Source organism: Callospermophilus lateralis, chromosome 4 (assembly GCF_048772815.1).
Source record: "Callospermophilus lateralis isolate mCalLat2 chromosome 4, mCalLat2.hap1, whole genome shotgun sequence".
Taxonomy (NCBI): domain Eukaryota; kingdom Metazoa; phylum Chordata; class Mammalia; order Rodentia; family Sciuridae; genus Callospermophilus; species Callospermophilus lateralis.
This window is the reverse complement of record NC_135308.1, coordinates 8,444,066-8,463,483: the sequence shown is the minus strand read 5'-3', so window position 1 is coordinate 8,463,483 and position 19,418 is coordinate 8,444,066. Positions and strand designations below refer to the sequence as shown.

Genomic DNA, 19,418 nt, shown 5'->3' with positions numbered 1-19,418 from the left:
TAGGATTCTTTCCATCCCAGAGTTTATCTTGTATATTAAGAAGTCTCCTTTACAAACTTTTTCCTAAGTGAATTTTAACTCATTTCCTTTCTTAGTTACAACTTCATAACTGTCACTGAATTAAAAAATAAAATAAAAGCGGCAGCAGCACTTACTCTGCAAAGGGTATCAGAGCTGCCTACGCTTTCTGTTTTTCCTGTGTGTTCTTTGAGTTTGGTCAGGATGTGGAGAAGCTGGTGCCACCTGGTAAACCATGAACTGGAGTTCATTGGAGCACTTAATAGAACTGTTCTTTCTTTAACACTGGTAGGAAATATGCAGTCCTCTTTATTGCTGGGCAGCACACTGCAATTAATGCACAACCTATTCGGAAGTGCCTGAAACTTTCCAAATAAAGGGCCATTCTAGAAAGCTCATATTAGGGATGCAGTTTTTTCCTAGATCTTTTAAAATGTGGCAACAGTTTCAAGCTGGAGGTCTCACTCCATTCTCTAAAAATTTTGACTTCTTTCCATTTAAGAGAAGCAGGTGTTTTGGGCAGCAGTTGGAATTGCTGACATGGGTGCAGGCAGGCATCAGGGCTAGAGAGACAGTGGCAGCCGTCTGCCTCCCCTGTCAGAGAGGCACTACTATGTTGTGCCTCAGTGGTTTTCCACCTAGATGCGGACATCACCTATTCATTGTGTTAGGGTTAACAGGGCTTATAAAATCAGCAGCACGGTGGTTCCCAGGTAGTCTCAGGTTCCAGTCCTTAGGAAAGTGACTCAAAGTCAGCACATTGGTTAAGTGAATCAACCCAGGAACCTCTGTCATTTCAGAAAATGCTGAGCAACTTGTGTTTCTCTTCTGCTCAGCTTCTCAACTAAGCAATATGCATAAGGTCTAGATCATGTGTGAACTGTGAAATCTGTTGAGCCCCAGCTATTTCAGTGGCACCTGGTAGATCTTCTATACTAAAATTCCCCATTCTTTTCTGATAATTAATTACATAACAAAGGGGTCTGGCTTAGAATAAAAGTGTCCTTGGACACTTTATTTCCACTTGCTGTATGCAAGGAGAATTCCAGCTCAAATGGAATAGTGAATGGGCAAGGAGCCAGGACCTGCGGAGAGAGGGGAGAAGTGTGGTGCTCTCCCTGAATGTTGTGGGGCTGCTGTAGGGAGACGTGGTGGTGCTGTCTGCTCTCTCTGTGTCTCTCCTTCCTCTTATCCTTCAGGCCAGAATGACTGGATTTTGTCTGAGAGTCCCACTGTCCTTCACCCTGTGTCCCTTGCATTCTTTGCTAACAGTTGAGTCGAGCACCTTGGCTCCTGGAGCACAGCCCCAGAGACGTCTAATGGAAGTCAGATGGAGAGTGTTACTCTGCCAACAGATTTGATGTCCAGTCTCTTGAAAAAGTCCCCACTAGGTTGGGACCATGTTTTCAGGGCCCCTTAAAGACATTCTGCTGTTCCTGGTGATAGTCAGTGGGCTTCCCCTGTGTGTTATGTGTGGCTTTCTCTGTCTGCATACAGGATCTTTTCCTTATCTTTGGCTTTTAGCAGTTTGATTTTGATATTCCTTGGCATTGCTTTCCTTGATTTTTTTTTATTTTGAAAAGTGTTGCTATTTTTGTCTTACGAGGCAGATAATTTGGACCCAGACTAAAAGTTTTCTTAATGGCTACTCCACAGTTTGTTGAGTTCTTTTATATTTAGCTGGTCTGCTTACAGCCTGCACCAAGCATGTGCAGGGTTGAAGTGAGCCAGAGACCGGTTTATACCCAGCACTGGGAGCTCCCCTCTCTGTTTTTCTCCTTTTTGGAATTTCCTCCTGTCTTTCCGGGCCAGTGGTTGCCCCAGACTCTTTCCTCTTATCCTTCAGGACAGCCTGACTGGATTTGGTCTGAGGGGTCCAGCTGTCCTTCCCAGCCCTGGCTCTGTGCTCTCTCCTGTATTAGCACTTCCTTCCCTCTGCACGTCAGCTCCACTCCGTAATGTGCCGTGAGTGGCTCCCTCACCATTGCCTTCAGGAAGGTCCTCTCTCGGCATATTTGTGCAGAGCTTGATACCCATCCACAGGAGGATTATCTGGTAGGAGCTGGCTCGGCCCTCCTGAAGCAGATGCCTGCAAATAATCCCTTTTGATACATGGTCCCACAAAAGTTTGATTCATAGTTATTGCTTTATTCTGTCCTGTTTGCATGTGTTCCTTTCTCACACTTTAGATTCTGGAAAATAGTGATAAGTAGGGGTGGCCTTGTTAGAGCATTCTGTGAAATGAGAACCTCAAGATCTGTGCTGTTTTTGTTTGAAGACTTGGGCTGTTAGGAAAGTGATATCTTCTAGTTATTAGCAGCATAGCCAGGCTTTCTCAAAGCAGGCTCATCTTCACACTACGTTTGTTGGCTTCTTTGGAAGCCAGCCCTGGAGTCTGAATTTTTCATTCTCCCTTCATAAAGGGTACAAACTAATTTACCCAGGGTGCCTGGCAAGGGCTCTTGGACATCTGAGAAGCTTATATGGAGTGAGAGAGCCTTGTAAATTCTAGAGGCGTCCACAGGCAGTGGCAGCTGTGAGAAGCAACCCTCTCTGCATTTGCAGTGGAGCTCTTGTGGGGAGTTTGAAGGGAGGTGGGAGAAGGTGGCCAGGGCTGGCTTGTGCAGAAACATGCAGGCCGAGCTGGGCAGTGTAGAATGTGTCCTGAGTGTGAGAGGATGCCTCTCAGAGAAAGAGAGCAGAAGCAGGTAAAAGACTTGTAGTAGCAGTAGCCCAGGGGAGAGGTGGTGGTAGTCTGGATCAGGGTGGCAGGGGCAGAGAGGGTGAGTTCAGAGGTGAGCTTGACTCATTCATGTCCTTGGAGACTTCAAGGCTTCTGGAAGCAGAATGGCCGGAATGCGTCATTTTCCCCCAAATAAAACTACAGCAATATGATAGAGATTTGAGTTTGTGGAGGATTGGGGATGTAGCCCCGTGGTAGAGTGGTTGCCTGGCATGCATGAGGCCCTATGTTCCATCCCCTGAAAAGAAAAAAGAGAAAAAATGACCAAATCAAATCAAGTTTTAAAGTGAGCGGTTTCCCGCTGGAAGAGGGCAAGAGAGGAGTTTGTTTTTCAGGGCCCTTTCCTTCTCTCTTGGCCATTGGTATTCAGATAGAAAGGAGATGTCTCTGTTTTGGGAACTTGAATGGTATGCCAAGAGGGTTATTGTTTCATTATAGAGATAGGCTCTTTCTGAGTTGCACAGGCTGGCCTGGAATTTGCCACCCTTCTTCCTCAGCCTTCTGAATTGCTGGTGTGCTCCACTACACCTGGCAAGAGTCTTTTAATACTGCTTTTAATACTGTGTTGGGGAAGAGGATTGGGGCCTGAAGGAGCAGCCTCGGAGCACCTGTGATGTCTTGGTGCTCAGGCGGGCAGAGGATTCACCGCTGGCCAGACTTCGTGGAGAGGAGAGGTCATTATGCAGACTTATGCCTCAGAAACCTGATAAGTTCTATTTTTGTCTGTCCATTCTGCTCTGTAAAATATCCCTTGTATGATTCAGATGGCCATCGTCCAATGTTATGATTTCTAGGCAAGTTGAACAGGAGGAACCTTTCTAGCCTCTCCAGGGGAGGGCTCTGCAGAGGCTGGTCGGCCTCACTGGGTATTGGTGGATCTGGGTGCTTGGGTCTTTTTCTTTGACAGTATTTTACTTAATAACTCAACGATTGTAACTCTGGCTTTTTCTTTCTGTTTAGGATGAACTGTATGACTGAAAAAGAAGATTATAAAGCAAAGCTATCAGAAATCGGAATAGCCAAAATTATAGAAATTTAAAGGAATTGCTGAAAAGACATGTTGTAAAAGTAATTTACTAATTGTATTAATAATTTACTTATGTAGGTATTTGTACTCTGTAAATTCAAAGGAAGGAACCTGAGACTGCAAGAATTTTATTGTTTCAGGTCATTTGACTAATTAATACCTACATTAGGCTTGTGCAGTGACTTGTAATCCCAGCTACTCCCAGCTACTGGGGGCAGTGGGGCCAGTACTGAGGCAGGAATACAGTGAAGTTTGTAGCTCCGTGGTGGAGTGTTTGCCTAGCATGTGGGAGGCCCTGAGTTTGATCTCTGCACCAAGACCAACCAACCCAAAACAAGGCCCTAACCAATTGAGGCTGGCCTTGAACTTGGATCCTCTCGCCTCAGCCTTCTGAGTGCCACTGCACCTGACTTTAACTTATACTGTTTTACCTTCAGTTTTACAGGGATCATTGCCAAATTTTATAAGTTAAAACAGACTTGTCCCAATCTAAAATGTATGGTAGTTTCTGTACTGTATTAGCCCAGTATTCCAGGTTATAATTGGAAAACGAGTTCACCATGTTATTTTCTTACTCCTTTCCCTTCCTTTTCTGCACTTCCCAGCTGTGGCCCCCACCACTTGGTGTTTATTGATGAATGAGTCCCTTGGAGAATCCAGGAGTCCTGGTGCCCATTCATTTGGTGGCCTCTCTGCTCCCCTCCCCACTCACCCCAGCTCTGTTTCACTCTGGGCTGGTGTGAGGGACATACGCCGGTGTCTGTGCCTCTGCTGGGGCCTCATTTTCCTGATTCCTCAGCCCCATGATTGGCTGCTTTCTTCAGTTAGAGGAAGAGGAGGCTGGAAGGCTGAAGTTGGCTGCTGTTTCCGTTCTCAGCCGTGTGGTGTCTGGAAGCACAGTGTCTTCTCAGTGGATTTGTTACAAACTGTGTTTGCATGCTGTGGTGTTGAGGCTGGAGGCTGTGGCCCTTGGTGGGGGTGGGCCGAGTGCGATGGTAAAGAGAAGGACAGCATTTTAAGTGTGTTTAAGTTGCTGAATTTAGTAGGTGGCAGAGTTCCTCCCTGTTCCGCTGTGATGAATGAGAAGGAAGGTGTGCTTTTATGCACAATGGCAAACAAAGAAGCAGGGAGGCACCCTTGGGGAGCAGGGGATGTGAAACCAGGAGGGTGAATGGTAGCGAGTGCTGCTCCCCATTTGACCCATGTAGGCTGATGGGTTTTTTGTTTAGGTTAAAATATTGTCAGACTTCCTATTTCCTTTCTAATTATCATTCTTTAATATTAAAAAGATTCGAATATTCATTGATAATTTTGATCTTTTCAGGTATTTATATCATTCTGAAAACAGAACGGAAAGACGTAGTTATGTGCTAATTCCAGCTCATTCGCTCATCCTGTGTAAACTACCTGTTGAAATCTATCATATGCCAGGCACTGTGCACTGCTCATTCTGGTTAATGTCATACCAGTGATTAGAGCATTAATTTGAAATCATTCTTCATGTTCACAAGTTACCAGAGTGTACCCGTAAGTTTCTAGTAGCACTGTGCTGTGATAACACCAGGAAATAGACAGTGTTGGGGTGGGTGGGAGCTGTTGTAATTTGAAACTGAACAATATCATCAAAAATGAGAATCTTTCCCCTAAATGTCAGGCACTAATACTCTTGTTGACCAGTTTCTTTTTACATTCTCTCAGCGTTTTTCAGACTCCTGGAGGCTAATGCTGATCTCTGTATCTGCCTTTAGAAATTCTTGAATCTTTTTGTCCTTCTGATTTTGGTGCCAAAACCAATAATGGTTATTTGACCGAGCTTGTGTCTTGCCATCGAGCACTACAGCTTTGAAGCAGTTCCTTTACCGCCATCCCTTCCTCCTTCACCTCACCTGAACTTTAGTTTATATTTGCAGTTTGTAAGGGCAGAAGTCTTAGAGTTATGGGAGGAGGTGGTGGTCCTTGGATAAGGAACTTCAGTTATTCCTGAAATACTGTCTGCTTTACTCATCTTTTTGGAGATCGACTCAATCAGGGTGTCTCAGGAGTGGCACCAATGACATTTTGGATTGAATCATTCTTCATTTGTCAGGGGAAGGCTGTCCTTTGCATTGCAAAATTTAGCTACATTCAGGCCTCTACCCACTAGACCCAAACAGCTCACACTCCATTGTGACAACCAAAAATGTCTGCAGACATTGCCAGATGTCCCCTGGTGGGTAGGGGTGGGCGACCACTCCTGTTAGAGAACTCCTGCTCTAATTTTTTTTTTTTTTTTTTCCTTTTTGCACCCTAGGGCCTCTTGCCTGCTAGGCAAGCCCTTTGCCCCTGAGCCACATCACCTGCCCTGCTCTCAATCCTTAAGGCAACCTACTCAGCCAGCCACAAAAAAAGCTGCAGTCTTGACACGCGTGTCTGTGATGCTCACAGCTTTCCTTTTCTCTGATGACTGTTCTATGGTTAAAATGCAGTTCCTGTACCTGCACGTCTTGCTGTCAGTTCTGGTCCAGGGGAGGGGCACTGTGTTCCTAGTATCAATGGTGATTCCTTTCTTGCCTCTTGATTACCCAAGTGATGGATTTTAATAGACTTACTGAAAAGCTGGTGGTAAAATCCAGGCCACGTCTTGGCCACGTTGCTCCTCCATCTCTGACTCCACCCTGGTCTTATAATAAGTAGGTTCTCTTGGTTTGGTTCATTTTGTAAACCAGTTAGATTATTTTGTATGTGTTCTAGCTATCAGAGTATGATCATTTTAGGTTTTTTTTTTTGTTTCTCCTTTTCACATTTTGGTTGTCTGTCTTATTTGGCTTATAAATAACTTCAGTTTTTGTGGACAGCATGGTGCCATGGTGGTGTAGCTAGTATGGTCCTCACTCCAAAGCCGTGCTTCTCCCTTCGCTCTAACACTTCTCAGAATTTGGTGTGCACAGCAGTCACAAGGCGTCGTGAGAAACGCAGATCCTGTCAGGGCTGCTCAGGGCCTGCCTCTCTACGGCCCCAGTGATGTCACTGCTGCTGGGCTGTGGATCCCATGGGTGCTCTGGCTCTGCTCTTTTGCCATCACTAATTCTGCTGTAGATGAGCCCCCTGGAGATTAACCCACAAAGTGGTCAGCTACATGTGAATGTGCAAGCTGTTTCTCAGCTACTCCATGAGGTGGGTCTTCCCTGGGAGACCTGGCTGTGCATGTCCACTGTTCCAGCTGAGGAGCAGTTCAGCCAACTGGCAGGATTGCAGTGTGGTGAGAAGCGGATGCTAGGTGTGTTGGGAATGAAGAGTCAGTGGTGAGGTGGGTGCGACGGGGCCTGAGCCGCTGCTGTATTCCATCCTGTCTGAGGTGGACCTCATTTTTGTTTTAACATTTCTGAAACTGGGATGTGTCTTACAAAACTTGCCAAATGGTGCTCCCTGGGGAGTCAGCATCTGCTGAGATGGGAACTTGGAGGCTCCGCATTGGCTGCTCTCCTCCTGCCTCGGGCCGCAGCTGCTTGGTTCTGTTTCTGAAGCCCAGTGCAGGCCCTCTGCCACAGACGGGGTGTTATATACGTCTGAAGCTTGTGGGCGAGGTGGATTTTGGTGTCTCTTGCTTGGCTCTGATGCCTGGTGTCTGTAGCAGCACACCTGTTGCAGATCTTTTGCTGTGATTTGGGCAGAAGCACCTGTGGGTTGAGGTAGAGTGACATTCCAAGTGATGAGTTATTTTACATAATTGATGGTATGTACATTAAGAACGCATTTGGATTGGGCTGGGGTTGTGGCTCAGTGGTAGAGCGTTCGCCTAGCACGTGCGAGGTCCTGGGTTCGATCCTCAGCACCACATAAAAATAAACAAAGGTATTGTGTCCAACTACAACTAAAAAATAAAAAAGAACTCATTATTAAAAAAAAAAAAAAGAATGCATTTGGATTGAAGAAGTTCATAAAGTTAGCCTCGGCTTAGCAGGGAAGGACTGGATTGGGGTGAGGAGTGAGAGGCCACTCCTGCAGCTGCTGGCTGTATCTCGTCACTCTGGGTGTCAGTTTCTCCATGTTTAAAGAAACGTGGACCATGTGATCGCCACAAAGTCTGCTAGAATGAATTAATTCCAGTACAAGTTCTCTGCTTCAAGAACATAGACGTGACATTCTGACAAGTGGGGGTGTGACCAGAGGCATCTGCAGGCAGATGGGTCTCTGGGGGAGACTGTTTTTAGAGGGGAAGGACTGGTGTTTTAAGCTGAGGCGAGCTTGCTGGTTTGGTCATGGAGTTCCTTGGAACCACATGTAAGCTCCAACACTTCAGGTACAGCTGACACGCCAAGCCAGGTAGGAGCTATCCTCAGTACAAGGGAAGTATCTGTTGACAGTAAGATGACCTTCCCGGTTTTCTAAAAAGACCGTTCTCCATGAGATGCTCTTTGTTTCTTGAGAATGAAATGAAAGCTCCTCATCACTGGGACTGATTATCTGAAGATTCTGTAAAAATAAACTGAGCTGTCTAAGTATGACTGCAGCCATTAATGATTGAGACTTAGGCAGCCAGGCGACTAACAAAGCTACCAGCTGCACTGAAGGTGAACTGGGCTTATCTGGGGTCTGGTTCAAGTAAACTTTTTTTTGGTTATAATACCATTCTACCCTTTGAAGTACTGACCCTTGTTTTATGAAGCAAATGTTGCCTTGCATGTATGGGTCACCTTGCTTGGGTACAGGGTGATTGACTTGATAGACAGAGGACCTGGCTCTTTGCTCCACTCCGTCCAGCTTGAGAGGGAAGCTGGCTTTGGGCTGTGCGGTCAGCACTGGAGGCGGGCACTGCAGTGGGAAGTGGCTGATCTCAACAGGATAGGCTGTGCGGGTTTTTTTTTTTTTTTTTCCTGCTTTGTATTTCCCCCCAAAGCCTTAAAGTTGTGGGTCAGAAATGATGTAGACTTGAGGGATTTCAGATTTTGGTTTTTAAGAATTTGTGGATAGGCTGGGGGTCTTGGGGCTGGAACTGGACCCTCGGTTCCACTCGGCCACCTTGTGTTCTCTGGGAAGGATATTTTCATTTTCCTAGGTTGTGTTAATGGGAAGATCCTCAGCATCAGTTTGTTTCACAAGAAAATTGGTTAACAGTGAATAAAGTTTGAATGTGAAATCCTTGTATAGTTTTTTTTTTTTAAAGAGAGAGAGAGAGAGAGAGAATTTTATTATTTATTTTTCAGTTTTCTGCGGACACAACATCTTTGTTTGTATGTGGTGCTGAGGATCGAACCCCGGTCGCACGCATGCCAGGCGAGCGCGCTACCGTATCAGCCACATCCCCAGCCCCTTGTATAGTTTTTTAATTGAAAGGCAGTTTTTATTCCTGAAAGGCATATGCCTGATTTTACATTCGGTAGGTAATCAGGCCAAATGACTCAGTAGACTTAGCTAGTCTTCTTGGACCTAAGGACAGTTTTAAATCTGCTTTGTAATGCGGCATTGATTTCTTGCATTTTTCTCCCTTGCTCCAGGTGGTTCGTACTGAGAAGAACAGTTTGAACAATCGATTCTTGCCCTGGAATGAGATTGAAACCGAGGCCATCCTGTCCATTGATGATGATGCTCACCTCCGCCACGATGAAATCATGTTTGGGTTTCGGTGAGGACTTTTTCAGTCAAGAACACTTGAGTGTGCAAGTGATAGAAAACAATAACTCAGGCCTGGATTAGGGAGCAAAATGGGAGAAAACAATAACTCAGGCCTGGATTAGGGAGCAAAATGGGAGAAAACAATAACTCAGGCCTGGATTAGGGAGCAAAATGGGTTTTTTGGTGACAGTGACAGAGAAGCCTGCAGAGGTAGAAAGGCTATGTCGGCCAGGGCTGTCCAGGACCCTGGTGTTGGAGGATTCTACTTCTTGTCCTCTCCTGCTCTGCTCTCACATAGGTTCTTCCCTGAGGCTAGGGAGGTGGGATTCATTGATTGGCTGGACCAGGGTTTCGCACCTGCTCCTGGAGCTGCAGGTATATCATCCTTGACCTTAAACCCTGTAGGCTTAGAGTAGAAGCAAAGTGTATTCTCTCAAAAATATTCAGAGCTTGGTGTCATCAAAGGAATGGGGACCAAATCCCAGGCAGGTAGAGGAGTGAGAGGCCAGCTCCTGCAGCTGCTGGCTATGTGTCGTCACTCTGGATGTCAGTTTCTCCATGTTTAAAGGAACATGTGGTCCATGTGATCCCCAGGGGCCTTCAGGCTAAGTCTGCTAGAATGAGTGAATTCCAGTCATGAATTGTTCTTCCGTGTTCTGTATCTTTGTTCTTTTGTGTTGCTGGGCGTTGAAGCCGTACAGAATCCTGGGCCTGGGAAGAGCGGGTGGGACACAAAGATGCAGTAGAAAGATGGGGGAGGAGGAGAAGGTCGCGGTGATGAGACTTGACATCTGTGGTGCCCATGTTGTGTGCCGGGGATTAGCTGAGCACTTTGGTTTATCTCAGAACGCCTAGAATTTCATGGAAGTTATAGTCATATCTTCTTACATAGGAGTAAATTGAGATTCCAGAGAACAGAGCCACGAAGCCAGAATGTTAGTGGCAGACAGAGCAGGGATTCCAGTGCAGGGTTGGCTAACTCCAGAAGCCGCTCAGCCACGGCCCTGTGCTGCTTTCCGGAATCTCAGTGACACTTTGCTGTAGAGCATAAGCATCCCGGTGGGAGAACGTCACAGGTAAGAGGAGAGGTGGGTTAGGGTGTTCGGTGTGGGTTGTAACTGGTATGTGGGCCTAGGGTCAGTGTGTTAACACATCCACAGGGAGGTGAGTACAAAAACTGAGGGGAGGCCTTTAGAAACTTTTAAAGCAGTTTGGCATTGTTATGGCATCCAACTGTGTTATAATTTTTCTTGCAGTTCATTTTTTGGTATTATTTATTGAACATAATTTTTATATATTTTACTCACTTAATCTGTAATTCAGTGGTTCAGAGTGTAATTACCTCAGTTTTGGAAAATTTCATCACCACCAAAAGAAACCCTGTGCCCATTAGCAACCCTTCTAAGTTGTAGGCAGCCACTAAGCTTTGTGTCTCTATTATTTGCCTATTCTGGGAATTCATGTAAGTGAAACTATACAGTAAGTGGCCTTTTGTGACTGGCTCCTTTTGCTTAACCTCATGTTTCCAAGGTTTATCGGTCTAGTAGCAGGTACCAGTGCTTCACGCCTTTGATAGGATAGACCACACTTTGTCCGTTCATCCATTGGTGGACATTGGGTATTTCCTACATCTTGGCTGTTCCCCATAATGCTGCTACACGCATCCATGTGTGAGTGTTCATATGAACATTTCATTTCTTTAGAGTCTATACCTAGGAGTGGAAGGACTGGATCACAGGGCAGCTAGTTTAACATTCTGAGAACCTGCCAAGCTGCTTTCCAGAGTGTTGTGTCATTTTACACTCTCATCATAGTGTGCAAGGATCCACTTTTCCAGGTCCGTGTGCATGCTTGTTCTTTTCTGTTTATTTATAGCCATCATAAGTTGGTATGAAGTGGTAGCTCATTTTAATTTCATTTAGTGACTAATGATGAGCCTCTTTTCATGTGCTCAAGTCCAGTTGGCCGTTTGCGTATCTTCTTTGGAGAAATTTCTGTTTAGAACCTGTTCCACTTTTGTTGGCACTATTTGTCCTTTTATTATCAAGTCATAAGTCTACATATTCTAGAAGCAAGTACCTTACCTGAGATGAGTTGCAAGTAGTTTTGCTCACTTGATGGTCTGTCTTTTCGCTTGCTTGATGGTAGCCCTCGAAGCACAAAGTTTTGCATTTTGCTGAAGTCCAGTTTAGCTTTGTTTTCTTTGTTCTTTGGTGTTGTATTTTAGAAAACACTCAGTTTATTTGTTAAAAGGAGGAGAGATTTTTCACATTTTTCAAGGTGCCAGTCTATGGTGACTGGCTGAGCCTGTGGAGAGGCAGAACATCCTAGAGGGAGGGGTGCAGTGGAGCAAAGCTGCTCACCTCATGGCAGCCCAGAAGCAACGGGGGGCCCATGCATTTCATTTATTGTTATAAGTTATTATATTTTACCAAAATATTAGTTCACATGGGAAAAATTAGTTGGGTGCTTCAGATAGTTTGAGAAGCTCTGGAGTGGGCTTGCTTGGGGGTCTCCTGCAAAATAAGTTTGGATTGTGGACAAAGCTCTTTCTTTGCAGCTGCGCTTCCATTCTGTGTGCTGGAGCCCCCCCACCCCCACCCCTTGCTCACCCTCGGGTACACCCCCACCCCCCACTCGCTCACCCTCAGGTTTCTTGGCAGATGGAAGCAGCAACTTTATTGCTGTGTGTTTTACATCTGTTTATGAAGAACGACTCCACACATTTCTGACACATTAGAACATCTATTCTTTTCTCTCCTCAACAACCTCTCTCAGTTCCTTTGGCCTCTTAACTAGATTATTGAAACAAGTCTGTTGCTGGCTGTGACTTAAAAAAAATTCCTGCTAACTGGATGTGTTCCTTTGTACACAAAAATAAATAGCTGCTTGTCCACCTGTCTGTATGAAAGACAAAAGCCACATAACCATTCCAGAAATGGCCTATTGCTATCCAGATGTTGTCCTAGGTGGTGGGGAGAGGGAGTGTATTTTTTACATGGCATGATGCAGTTTAGAGCCTTCTGAGGGCCCTGGGGCTGTGAACAGAGCCATGGGTGTTAACAGGAGAATTGACTGTCACCCCTCCCTCCCAAGAATGGTTTAGATAAGGAGGCTCGGCTTTGATGAGTTTGAATTTTATTAAGAAACTGGTTGGCTGACTTCTGCAGCTTCTGATTTAGGAGAACTTTTGACCTTTTTCCATGCCATTTCTCAGCAGATTTCCAAGTGGTGAGAAAAATAACAGAAAGCCTTTTAATGATCTCTTAATAGTCATTTGAAATTTGAGGCTTAGCCTCAGGTAGTGGAACTGGTGAGTTGTGTTTGATGTTCCACCTGACTTCCTCCCGCCCTGATCTTTCCTCATCTCTTTGGGCATCCCTTGATCTAAAAGCTTTTCCTTATTAACCTCCTCAGTTTACTTTTTTCACCTGAGTGAGAATGAAACAGACTTAGATATGAAAGGAAAGGGACCATATAAGAACCCTTCCCTCTGGCAAAAGATGGGTCCTGACCTACTCAGATTTCTGCAGCCGGGGAGGAGGCAGATGGGGTGGGGGTGGAGAAGATATCCACGGAGTGACCAGGGCAGCGTCTGCAGTTCTCTGACGTGTGTACGCAAAGGTGTACTCTGTGATTCCATTTCAGTGAGGCACCCGGAACAGTCAGATCTATAGAGACTGGTAGAGTGGTGGGTGCCTGGGCCTGGGGAGGACATAGTTAGGGAGTGGTACTGGGGAGTTAGTGTTTAAGGGGACAAAGTTTCATTTGGGGAAACTGAAAGTTCCGGAGGTAGGTAGTGGTGATGGTTGCACAACAGTGCAGATATCTTTAGTGCCACTGAACTACACATTCTTAAAAAGACAAACTTTCTGTGTGATATTTTGTCATAATCAAGAAATTATCAGTTGTCTAGGGGCTGGGTTGTGGCTCAGAGCTGTAGAGGGCTTGCCTGGCATGCATGAGGCACTGAGTTCAATCCTCAGCACCACATAAAGTAAGATAAAAACATTGTGTCCACCTGTAACTAAATTTCTTTTTTTTTTTTTAAATTTATTTTTTCAGTTGTCTAAAAAAACCTACACATGAAGGTATTGGGATAGAAGTTGTGATTTGTCATCTGTTGGACTAGATTAGTTGCCCTCAACCTTATTGGGAGAGGAGCTCTTTGGAAGTGGAATCTTTTGGTTCAGGAATCAGATTCTTGACTGGGGCAGGGGTGTTTCTCAGGCAGCTTGAATCTCCTAAAGACCTTCTAGGTCCTGTTGGGTTTGGTGGAGCTGATGTCTTTCACTCTCTTGATTTCAGCCTATGAATCTTGGGACTGGTTTTATTTATTCTACTTTGCCTATAAATTTGGAAATGATACATAAATTTCTCTTGAAACTTATCAAACATACTGAAACAGTGAATTCTCAATTTATTTCTCGGATGTAATAGAACCTTTCATTTACATGGGTCTGCAAAGCACTTCTCACTATTCAGGTTTCGCTCAGCCCCGTTCAGTTTAGGAATCAGACTGTGCATTGGAGTCTCTTGGGTCAGACCAGTGGCCTCCACACATTCCCCATGACATTCCCCATGACGTGCCCTCTGAGAGAAAGAAAAGAATACGCACACACAGACAACAGAGCTTGTGCCCTGCTGAGCTCGGGCATGGTGCTCGTTAAAAGGAAGCCTTTTAAAATAAATTAAATTAAATGAAAATAAATAAATATGGATCTCTTCTTCCTGCTGCTTAGTAGATTGCTGTACATATCACATTCCGGAGACCCACTCCCACTCAGCCCTGGAGAAATGCTGACTGCCAGAAACTAGTGGCGTAATAAGCAGTGCTTATTAAGGAGGCAGCACACGATGTGGTTTATATCCTCTTATTCTGTGTGGCTTGTGATTTATTAAAACACACACACACACACACACATATATACAGCCTGAGGGGTCAGAGCCTTCAAGGTAAAGGCACTCCTTTTAAGTGCTCCTGATGGCCTGAGAGCTGTGTACTCAGGTGTGTGTGCACTTGTGTTTTTGAGGGTGTGGAGAGAAGCACGGGACCGCATCGTGGGCTTCCCTGGCCGGTACCATGCGTGGGACATCCCTCACCAGTCCTGGCTCTACAACTCCAACTACTCCTGTGAGCTGTCCATGGTGCTGACAGGTGCTGCCTTCTTCCACAAGGTGAGACAAGCTGGTTATGGTGGCATGCTCTTAGTAGCTGTTGAGTCTTTGGTAGTGAAATGCTGTCTTCACATCAGCTCTCCTCCGGCTTCTTCTGTGGCTCTCCTGTGGTAGAGATAGGTCATTCCTGTTTTTAAAGACTCCAGTTATGCTTAGTGAAACTGTGGAGTAAAAAGTTAGGATGAAGGCTGCCTGTGAGGTTGCATGAGGCTGTGAAGGCCAGTTTCCCTGCAGGGTTTGGCCCTCCTCTGTATTAATGGAAGGCACTGGGCCAGAGGGGCTGTCAGACCTTCCAGCGTCAGCATTGCCGTCCCACCCAGGCCCAGCATCAGCAGGCTAAACCTAGTGGTCTTCTGACTCAGAGTAACCACTACTGTCCCCAGCCCACTGTGAATCTCTGTGGGGGCCCTGCCAATTCTGCCTGAGTCCTCAGCTTGTCACTTTCTCTACTCATATCCCAGTTTTCACTGAACACCCAAAGTGTGAGCCCTTCAGTCACTGTACCTCCCCCGTATTATTAGTGCTGTATTGTGCTGGTTTTGCTCCCGACTCATCTTCCTTCTGTTCCTCTTCTATAAACTAGTCACTGGCCTCTTGTGGCCACATGTGGCTACTGAACATTTGAGAAGTGACTGGTCAGAGTTGAGATGTGCTCTAAGAGTCAAGTACACACTAGGTCTGAATGTAAATACTTAATGTATGAAGTTCATTCCTAAAGTTTGCCCTGGTGTTTCCAAACTCTGGTGGATCTGGACAAGATTGCAAGTGTGGTGAGAGGGATAGAGTGCTGGACAGCAGGTGGTCAAGAAACCACCTCTAACGAGTGCTCATGTCAGGAGCCACTGCTTAGTGTGTGCTCATTCATACCTTGAGAATTTATTTGTCTGCTGATAAATCTGCCTTCTCAAACTGATTGCTTTTTAAAAGTAATGGTCATATCCCTTTATTTTAAATAAATAAATAGTTTTCTGAATGAAGCTTATTGTTTTTTCTATTTGAAAATCTAGAGCAAAATTTACAAACTCAGCCATGGAACTCCACTTGGCTCACAGAAATGCTTTTGCTCCCCCAGTGTTACCCATTTTCACCTTTTAAAAATCAGAATATTTTGTAAAAAAAATCTGGATTGTGATAAAAATGGAGGCCAACATATTACCAAAAGCAATATGCAGATCTAATACAATCCTCAACAAGATACCAATGATATTTTTCATAGACCTAGAAAAAAGTCTTAAATATTCATTTGAAAGAATAAAAGACCCAGAATAGTCAAAGCAATTCTAAGCCCAAAAAGCAGTGCTGATGGCACCCAATACCTGACTTCAAATTCGACTACAGAGTTACAGCAACAAAAACTGTGTGGTCCTGGCATAAAACAGACATAGACCAAAGGTACAGACTGCAAGACATGGGGACGAACCACACAGACATGGTCATGTGATCCTTGACAAAGGTGCCAGAAACACGCACTGGAGAAAAGATACCCTTTTTAGCAAATGTGTTTGGCCAACTGGTTATCCACATGTAGAAGGAGGGGACTAGACCCTTATCCCCCAGCCTGCACAAAAAACTCCAAATGCATCAAAGCCTCGGATTAGACCAGAAACTATGCAACACCTAGAAGAAAATGTAGGGTTAACACTTCAGCATATAGCAATGACTTTCTCAATAGGACCCCTAGGGCTCAGGAAATAATGCCAAGAGTTAATAAATGGATGGCATCAAATTAAAAAGCTTCTGCACAGCAAAGGAAACGATTAGGAATGTGAAGAGAACCTACAGAATGGGAGAAAATCGTCACTAGCTCCTCTTCACTCAGAGGATTAATAGCTAGAATAAATAAAGAACTCAAATAACCCAATTGGGCAAATAAATGAAACAATTCAAAAGAAGAAATACAAATGGATAACAAATATAGGAAAAAATGTTCAACATCATTAGCAATTAGGCAGATGCAAATTTCCCTACACTGAGATTTTTGTCTTACACCAGTCAGAATGGCAGTCAACAAGATCACAAGATCACAAATAATAAATGCTGGAGAGAATGTGGAGAAAAAAGGAACACTTTATACTTTTGGTGAGATTGTAAATTAGTACGACCACTATGGAAATCGGTATGGAGGTTCCTCAAAAGACCAGGCGTGGAACCATATACCTAGCTATACTGCTTCTTGGTAATTGTCCTGAAAAATTAAAGTCATCACACTACAGTAATAAATCCATACCCATGTTTATAGCAGCACAATTCACAACAGCCAAACTGTGGAGCCAGCCTAGGTGTCCATCAGTGGATGAATGGACAAAGAAAATGTGTCGTGTATACCCAATGGAGTTTTATTCAGCCATAGAGAAGAATGAAATTGTGGCACTTTCCAAGAAAATGTCTGAAACTAGAGGCCATTATATTAAGGGAAGTAAATCAAACTCGGGTCAAGGGAAGTATTTCTCTCATATGTGGAAGCTAAAGAGAAAGAAGGAAGATAAAGGCAGATGTCATGGAAATCAAAGGGAAACAACAGAGGGAAAGGACTAGGGGGTGGAAGGGAAGTGCTTGGGAGTGATATTGTCCGAACTGTATTGCTACAATGTGTACGTGTATGCATATATAACGAGTCCGTTGTTACACACAACCATAATGCACCAATAAAAAAGTAAAAAGAATGGGAGAAAAAAGGGCCCTAAATGTAAACTGTGGACTTTGGGTGATCATGATGTGTTGGCGTAGGGTTACTGATCATAACAAATGTGTCACTCTGGCGGGGGATGGAAATGGAGAGGGCAGGGAATATGTGGAAAATCTCTGTACTTTGTTCACAATTTTGTGGTGAACCTGAAACTGCTCTAAAAAAATAAAGTCTCATAAAAAAAAAGAAGCACTTGTTATATTCACCTTCAAACATCAAATTGTAAATGTCAAAAAATAATCCTTAGGTTTCTTAGGTTTCCAATGATGAGTTTTTCCTCCCTTTAAATTTTGAGATAGGGTCTCATTAAGTTTCCAAAGAAATGGCATTGCTTAGAGTGTTTCTTATGAGATAATAAACTTGCTGCCTGTTACCTGAAGTTAACATTCTTTCAGCCCTCAAAAGTTGACATTTTTGATAATCATTTTCTATTTTGTCATGTCCCCTAGACGTTCTTTATCTAACAAGAAAATTGTGCTGAATGAAACAGTTGATCTGTGAGGGCATTTAAAAAACAAAATAAAAATGGAGGCCAGGCCCTCAGTGTTCCTGCTTCACAGCAGTTGGCTGGAGCTTTGTGACCACAGCTCCCTGTGGATGGTTCTTACATGCATGAACCTGACCTGCCATTTCCACTCTTCTTAAGTGACATTTTAAAGAAATGCATTTAGTAGCTGAGTGTGGTGGCACTGCTTTTAATCCCAGCTTCTTGGGAGGCTGAGGCAGGGTGAATTGCAAGTTTGAGACCAGTCTGGACAACTTAATGAGACCCTGTCTCAAAATAAAATTTAAAGAAAAGGGAGGAAAAACTCATCAAAGGACTTTGGATGTAGTTCAGGCCTAGCATGAGTGAGTCCCTGGATTTGGCCTCCAGTAGTACAGAAACAAAAATCCAAAACCAAAAGTTGCACGCTTGCCTTTGCCCTTGAAAGAAAGTAAATTGGTCATTCCAAATGTACCACAGTCAAGTTTTTTGATCATAAATGCCTAATAAAGATTTTGAACATGTATCTAACATTTGTTTGTTTGTTTTTTGGTACTGGGGTTTAACTCAGGGGCACTTTACCACTGATCTTCGTGCCCAGCCCTTTGAAGGTGAGCCAGGTTCTCACCTAGTGCTCAGGCTGACTCCTGCCTCAGTTTCCCAGGGATCTGGATTACAGGAGCATGCCACGGTGCCTGGCTCCCTGAGATGATTTAAAGACTGGCTATCCTCTGAGTGGGAAGGGAAGCAGTTGGAGAGTGTGGAGTAAAGGCAGGATAGGTTTGGAGTTGGACTTCTGTTTAACCCCCCCCCCCGCTGTGCGGGAAATAGCATGCAGGGAAGAGACACTGCAGCAGGGAGACCCTGGGTATGCCAGGCAGGAGGTGGTGATAGCTGGGAGCAGAGAGCAGCTGGTGGCCATGGTGAGGAGGAATCTGAGGCCAGAGAGACTGAATGTCTCATGGTTCTGTGATTTCTTGAGAACTGAGAAGATAACCAGTCTTTCTCCCCTCATTATTTCTTATCACCACTGTCATAGGTAGAATATTGTTCAACTGAACCAGTGTCTGGATAGCTTTTACAAAGCTTTGTTATTGATTTCAACATTGCTGAAATACCAATGAAATCACATGATGGAGTTCGGTTTCTCAAAAGGGGGAACAACAGTAGTTTGAATGGGGTGATCCTTTACTGCAGATTTGTGTTGAAAGGTAGTTAGCAACCCTGGCCCAACTCCCCAGGTGCCAGTAGTGCTTCCCAGTTATTGCCACATCCCAAACACCTCCACACACTTTCAGCCAGCCCTTAGATCCATGTGTAGTTTTGCTGAAAGCCAAAGAACTGTGTCCTCTAACAGTATGTGATTCCCTTTTTTCTCCTGACAGTATTATGCCTACCTGTATTCTTATGTGATGCCCCAGGCCATCCGAGATATGGTGGACGAATATATCAACTGTGAGGACATTGCCATGAACTTCCTTGTTTCCCACATCACTCGGAAGCCCCCCATCAAGGTGAGGCCCCACTACCTTTGGGACTGTGCATGCACACAAACTTAATTCATTTGTTTGGCTACACTGCAGTCCATAAAGGTGTCGTGCCTGAGTCCCCTTGTAAAATGGGTGATGACCACTTGACTGCAGGATTAGAATTGATACTACAGGGCTCTTTACTCCTGAGGTCGATGGAT

The 19,418-nt window shown here is 44.6% G+C and overlaps 1 protein-coding gene across 1 annotated transcript in view; it reads left to right on the top strand.

The window, feature by feature from the left end:
- Extl3 (exostosin like glycosyltransferase 3) overlaps positions 1-19,418 on the top strand; it is a 49,375-nt gene that overhangs the window by 22,924 nt on the left and 7,033 nt on the right. Inside the window, exons 3-5 of the mRNA XM_076853529.1 lie at positions 9,263-9,390; positions 14,414-14,558; positions 19,114-19,242. Of these exons, the coding sequence (XP_076709644.1) occupies positions 9,263-9,390; positions 14,414-14,558; positions 19,114-19,242 (402 nt within the window). The remainder of the gene's footprint in view (positions 1-9,262; positions 9,391-14,413; positions 14,559-19,113; positions 19,243-19,418) is intronic.